Source organism: Podarcis raffonei, chromosome 5, assembly GCF_027172205.1.
Source record: "Podarcis raffonei isolate rPodRaf1 chromosome 5, rPodRaf1.pri, whole genome shotgun sequence".
In the NCBI taxonomy this organism is placed as follows: Eukaryota; Metazoa; Chordata; class Lepidosauria; order Squamata; family Lacertidae; genus Podarcis; species Podarcis raffonei.
This window is the reverse complement of record NC_070606.1, coordinates 85384616-85391559: the sequence shown is the minus strand read 5'-3', so window position 1 is coordinate 85391559 and position 6944 is coordinate 85384616. Positions and strand designations below refer to the sequence as shown.

At 44.4% G+C, this 6944-nt stretch overlaps 1 protein-coding gene across 1 annotated transcript in view; it reads right to left on the bottom strand.

Annotated features, from left to right (window-relative positions):
* Positions 1-223: 223 nt before the first annotated feature.
* The window catches only part of LOC128414740 (protein tilB homolog), a 28158-nt gene continuing 21437 nt past the window's right edge, over positions 224-6944 (bottom strand). The window contains exons 4-7 of the mRNA XM_053390455.1: positions 5269-5387; positions 4040-4182; positions 2329-2526; positions 224-929 (exon numbers count right to left, since the gene is read on the bottom strand). Of these exons, the coding sequence (XP_053246430.1) occupies positions 818-929; positions 2329-2526; positions 4040-4182; positions 5269-5387 (572 nt within the window). The 3' untranslated portion in view covers positions 224-817. The remainder of the gene's footprint in view (positions 930-2328; positions 2527-4039; positions 4183-5268; positions 5388-6944) is intronic.

The following is a 6944-nucleotide window of genomic DNA, read 5'->3' as shown; positions in this document are numbered from 1 at the left end:
CCACAAAGTTGCAAGGCAGGTTACGGCAATGTAGAAATACAAGAATATGATCAGTTTAAACCATTTACAATCAAAGGAACAGGACGGGTTCTGAGAATGAATATCCCCATTGCCAAAGGTCCGGTTACAGAGGTGTATCTTGGATGTTAAAGTTATACAAGGATGGTGGAGAGATGCAACTCTGTGGGGAGACAATTCCACAACGTAGGGGCTGACCCAGAGAATGCTCTTTCCTCCCAAGGTTGGTGGAATTACCAAAAGGTAATCTTCAGCTAATCTTCACACCCAAGAGGTGTTACAGGGAATGAGGCAACCCTTCAGATATTTGGAGCCCAAGTCGTTTAGGGCTTTAAACACTAGTGTGAGCACCTTGAATTGCAACCCGTTGCATCTGTTTTAAAACAGGAGCTATGTGAGCCCTAAACCCTAGTCAGTAATCTGGTTGCTGCATTTTGGTTGACGCTTCCAAGTCATCTTCAAGGGCAGCTCCATGTTGAGCATGTTGCAGTAATCCAATCTGGAAGTCACCAGAGTATGGAGTACAGTGGTCAAAGTTGGTGAACCAACTGCAGTTGGGAATAAGCACTCCTAGCCATTGAGGCCACCTTCAGCCTCCACAAAGTATTGGAAATATACTCCAAATTAAGTATATATACATGCATATTTTGGTTTTCTGTGGTGCATAATTTGGACATTTTTGGCACGACATACAAGCTGCTCTATTTATGACCGCAAGGTCAGGAAACAGACTTGTGCATTCGCAGGATTCATTCTTTGAATTGTGGCAAGTCCTTCAGTCCTCTCACAAAATATAATGCTATAGGATGGTGCATATTTTCGACATGAAATTGGTTTCCGGTGGAGGACAGTCCTCTGGCAGTTTCAGGATCCCATCCAGCATTTTCAAGTTTGGCAAGTTAGAGAACACACTAGAAGAGAATATGATTTAGGAGTAAATTAATTTCCACCATCCCATGCCCTTGACCTAAACTTCAATTTTGCTCCCATACCCTCCCTCTCCAGTTTGGGCTCTCCATCCCTGAAATTTGGTGTGTGTATGTGTCGGTCAACCTCACACTTGCCACTAGTGGACCCAAAGGAAGATCAAACGAAACAGCTGGTGCCCAGAAATTAAACTCTAAGTGAGCACAGTATGTGAGAGTAGAATGCTTTGACTCACTCCATGGTGCAGAGGTTAAGGTTATGTGCCTTAACTTACCACTCCCATGCCTTTGGGTGTATCAGTGAATCTGAGAACAACTTAACATGCTTTCCCAGGAACACACAATTCCTTCTATTTCCAGTGTTCAGAAGTGTTTCAGTACGCAAAACACCACCACTCAGGACAATACCAGGGGAAGGGTCATCGTTCAGTGGCAGAGCATCTGAACTGCACACAGAAGCCCCCCCCCCCCAGGTCAGTGTTTCTCAAATTTGGGTTCCCAGCTGTTGTTGGACTACAATTCCCATCACCCCTAGCTAGCAGGACCAGTGGTCAGGGATGATGGGAGTTGTAGTCCAACAACAGCTTGGGGAGACCCAAGTTTGAGAAATGCTGCCCCAAGTTCAATCCCCGACATCTCCAGATAGAGAAGAGAGAGAGAGAAGAGTTTTGGATTTGATATCCCGCTTTATCACTTCCCTAAGGAGTCTCAAAGCAGCTAACAATCTCCTTTCCCTTCCTCCCCCACAACAAACACTCTGTGAGGTGAGTAAGGCTGAGAGACTTCAGAGAAGTGTGACTAGCCCAAGGTCACCCAGCAGCTGCATGTGGAGGAGCGGGGATGAGAACTCGGTTCACCAGATTACGAGACTACCGCTCTTAACCACTACACCACACTGGCTCTCACAATATCCCCTATCTGAAATCCTAGACAGTCCATTCCATGAGCTAGAAGGATCCTCGACTGGACTCTGTGAAAGGCAGTTTCCTATGTTTTCTATCCATGTATGAGAGGGAGGTGTCAGCAGACTCAAAGGAACCCCATGGTTTGCAAAGTACAAAAGGATGGGGGGGGGGTAATTCAAGGGTGTAACCTCCCTCTTCCCCTCAACATACCAGTGAGGACCCAACTTGCCCACTGGTCATAGAGAAGCAAGTAACTGTTAGCAGGGGGGAGCTGGATAAGAGGGGTGGCGAAAGAGTCAGGAATGATGGGAGCTGTCATGCCACAACATGTGGAGGGCCACAGGTTCCCCACCCCTGGAACAGACTATTGGAGTGGAGTGCAGGGGGTGGCTGACTAAATGAGACACTGGACACGCTGCAACATTTTGTTGCAGACCGACTTGTTACTAAATACACTCCAGTGGCGTGCAATAACTTACAGCTGCCTGTAGTTGTCATGAAACTCACAGGGGTTCCTCTGGAGTACGAGAGACTCCAGTGGAGTGTGTCTCAGGGCACACAGCCCATGTAGTGTCTCAATGTTGTTCTCATCAAGGGACAGATGTTGAATCGCAGGTAGTTTTGGCAGCTGCTTGAAGGATGTAAAATGATTTCTGCTGAGTTTCAGCTCTTTGCATCTGGAAAGCACATTAAATGTGTGTGATCGGTTATTACATGCAGGAAAAAAGAAATTCCAACTTACAACAACAAGGGTTTTTTGGGAGGTTATTTTTTTAAGTCCTGAAAATGTAGACAATGATTCTTTTGTAAGAAGCAATTCAATGGACCCCCATACTGACACTATCTTACAAAAGGCACCAGAAAATGTGCTAATTAGTCTCCAGTGCTGCAAGAACTATGCTCAAAGATCTGTTTGTGAAATGGTCAAGACCTCAGGTGAGGACCGTATCAGCTTGGTTTCACATTGCATTTCTCTGACACTCTTCCTGTGTCAGTGAAGGGGCTCATTTGGAAAACAGTTTCTTGACACAATTAGCCAAGATGTCAACAGCCACTTTGCTTCCCCTTTCACAACCTGCGGCAATTAAACCCAGAAGTCTCCAATTAACCAATGTGTGGAAAAACTCCCTTTCTGATAAGACCACACAGAGACTATTTGGTATCGCTGCAAGAGCTACAGTAAATGTCTCCCAGCCTTGATTTGCCTTTTTGTTTTGTAACTTTCCTTTCCCTTCAGGGGGAAAAAAGCTTGCCTTGGTTTTTCCTCCCTCCTTGCAACACAGACAGCATCTTCTGCTCTTCACTGCCTCTCACCTGGCTGCCTCTCTCAGGTTGTTTATATAGCACCGGCTACGCTATAGTGCTATGGGATGAGGGTGGTGCTATGGGTTAAACCACAGAGCCTAGGACTTGCCAATCAGAAGGTTGGTGGTTCGAATCCCCGTGACGAGGTGAGCTCCCGTTGCTCGGTCCCTGCTCCTGCCAACCTAGCAGTTTGAAAGCACATCAAAGTGCAAGTAGATAAATAGGTACTGCTCTGGCGGGAAGGTAAACGGTGTTTCCGTGCACTGCTCTGGTTCGCCAGAAGCGGCTTAGTCATGCTGGCCACATGACCTGGAAGCTGTATGCCGGCTCCCTCGGCCAGTAAAGCGAGATGACCCCAAAGCAACCCCAGAGTCGGCCACGACTGGACCTAATGGTCAGGGGACCCTTTACCTTTACCTTATGCTACAGTTTGGGTGTGCTACTTTCTGGGATGATGAGATAATGTTCCAGTGAAACAAGACTGAGAATAAGTCCTGCAGAAGCCTCAGATTTGCACAATCTCTCAACCATTATTCCCCCTTTTTTCATTCAGACTGGCAAACTGTGGTTGCCTGGGTCAGAACAGTCTAGGATCTTATAAGGACTCCAAACTGTGGTTCAAGTTCCTGGCTTCTTTTCTGAACCAGGAAACCCTAGTTTCCAAGCTGAATAAAACTTGGATGAACTAAGGTCGAGTGCAATTTCTAGTGGCCAAAAAACACCTCTCCAGATGGCGCTTGCAACAAATGACGTATAACGTGATCTAATGATTTAAACCCACTATAGTAAATTGCTTGCAATCGTGACTGCGGATGCATGGGATATACATAGTTCTGCTATTAACTTAGTTAATGCTTGGAAAAGTCCCAATAATAATCAAATTACCTTGGCAAGCATATGGCACTTAGATCTGTCAAGGAGTTGTCCACCAGCCAAAGCCTCTCCACTCGGATTAGACGGCGGAGAATCCTTTTGCAGTTTTCTACCTGGTAAAGGTCTCCCAAGTCTTGGTACGAAAGATTTAAACTCTGGTGATGGGAGGGGATTCAAAGAACACACAAATAGATCACATTTAGCTGAACAGTCAAGTGGAGATCTTTTGCACACTGAATGTTTATGACAGCATCAAGACCAAACTAGACAAGTATGCATCTCAGGTCTTGCAAATAGCAACTCTAGAGGACCACAATATGGATTTGAGTAATTTGGTGAGGTGGGGAGGGTTAATCCCACCATGTTCTTTTCCCAAGAAAAATCTCTTCCAAAACTGTTATTTACTCTGTTGGGAAATGCTTATCACAGCTCTGAGGTGGTGTTGGTAGATATTCATGGGGGGAAATGGTACAGAGGCAAGGGTTAAAATGTCCCCTGTCACAGTTCCAAAATGGATCTCCAAATTCCATAGCTTGACTGCAAATGTTTAAAGGATACAATAAATGTTTAAAGGGAGCAGAGATTACTTTGCACATCTCTGTTTGGCCCTTGGTTTCCATGCAATGCAGAACTCTCCTTCCTTCTAAGCAAGATGACTGAGCTACTGTGAGGCTCACTGAGTTAATTTGGTTTTTGCATATAGGCTCTCTGTTATACCTATAACTGCTAACAAATTAGGGTGACAAATTTGACAAGCTGAATTTTGCTGCCTTCTTTGGCAGAGGTTCAAACTACCTGACAGGGTTGAGAATCCTGTAGTAGTAGTAGAGGAAGAATAAGAATAAGCGATTACTGTAATCTAAAAAGATGTGGCACAAATGGAAATTTGATAGGTAGGAGGATGTCATGCATAAGTACAAATTTCCTTCCTCCTAATCAGATTTCCTTTTGTGCCCCATATTTTACAATTATAAACTTAAGGGTAAGGACTGTCTTGTTGTGATCTATAAGCTGCTATGGGAACCGTTTTTGGCAGAAGTGCAGGATACAAATTCTTTAAATAAAATATTTTTAAAACTGCACTGACAGTCCTATACTTTTTATTCAGCGTCAGAAACAATAATTTAGGAGTCCAATGACACCTACTTCCTTGTAAGAGTGTATAGGAATGCAGCCTGAATGAGATATTACTAACAATGTTTTTTAAAAAATAAAGCCCACAATTTTAAAAAAGTCCTTACCATACAGTTTTCCCAGTTCTCTTGCAGCCTTTGTTCCCATTTCTCATTCTCTGTCAGTTTTTTTCTGGCACACAGAGTGTGATGCTCTCCTCTGAAAAAACGCTCTTCTTCAGAAGGTCCTGTTCAGAAATATAGATATCCATCTCAATATTTTTCAAAAAACTGTTTTCATTAAGATTTTATGGGGTTACAAAAGTACACATAGCACCTCTGCTTTCAGTTCATAGTCCTTTCTATAGATCAGTTATATTCAGTGTGAGACACTAATGTTATAGATGGTATAAGGCTGTGGCAGAGGAGAGGTGGGGAGAGAGAAGGGCATCTCAATATTATATTCCTGCTCCTATCATTTATATCTTAGCAGAGGACCATGGGTGGCGCTGTGGTCTAAACCACTAAGCCTCTTGGGCTTGCCAATTGAAAGGTCAGCAGTTCAAGTCCACACAATGGGGTGAGCTCCCATTGCTCTGTCCCAGCTCCTGCCAACCTAGCAGTTCGAAAGCATACCAGCTGCATCGAGAAGGTAAACAGTGTTTCCATTTGGTATGGCACTCATTACAGGGTCCTGTTGCGTGGGAAGTAGTTTAGTCATGCTGCCCACATGACCAGGAAAGCTGTCTGCGGAAAAAACGCCGGCTCCCTTGGCCTGAAAGCGAGATGAGCACCACAACACCATAGTGAAGTTTGACTGGACTTAAATGTCCAGGGGTCCTTTACCTTTATCTTATATCTTAGCAGAATATTTCAAAGCTTAGAAATATGCAAGAGGGGATATATGTACATGTGTACACACACACACACACACACACACACACACACACACGTGTGTACATGTGTACATGTGTACACACACGTGTGTACATGTGTACATGTGTACACACACACACACACACACACACACACGTATACAAACACACATATATATTTATAGTGCCTTACACCTCAAAAGTTTCAAGGCCGCTTACACAAAACACATACAAATAGCATACAAACTTGGGCTGCCATACGTCTGAATCTTCCCAGACATTACTGGGATTTCAAAGGCGGAATAGACACCTGGAGGAAATTTCTGAAAAGTGGCTCTTTGTCCTGGATCTTTGGATCTTAGGCAAGTCAATCTAAAAATCGCATTTTTAGCTCAACAACTTTTGGGGTGTCCTTTTTGAAATACGGCTCACTAAAAGCAATTGCAATTCAAGATTTGCACCGCTAGACTAGTAGGAGCCACTATTAGAACAACCAGCTCACAAAATCAAACCCAGACCAGCAGACAAAACATTAAAGATTTAATTCCTGGAGTTAAAGCCTTGTGCCAAAACGATAATGATTCTCCTGCCAGGTGGACTTCCCTGGGAAGACAACTCCATAGTTGGAGTACATTATATATACTTTGTGAGAGAGAGCCATTAAGGCTGAGTGCCAGGTGTTCAGATCACATTACTGCACACCAATTCTGGGCTAGTTACACTGGCTTCCTTTTGGGTTCTGGGCCCAATGTAATGGGCCGCATTTGGCCTTTAAGGGAGACGTGGGTGGCATTGTGGTCTAAACCACTGAGCCTTGGGTTTGCCGATCAAAAGGTTGGCGGTTCGAATCCCTGTGACGGGGTGAGCTCCCTTTGCTCGGTCCCAGCTCCTGCCAACCTAGCAGTTCAAAAGCATGCCAGTGCAAGTAGA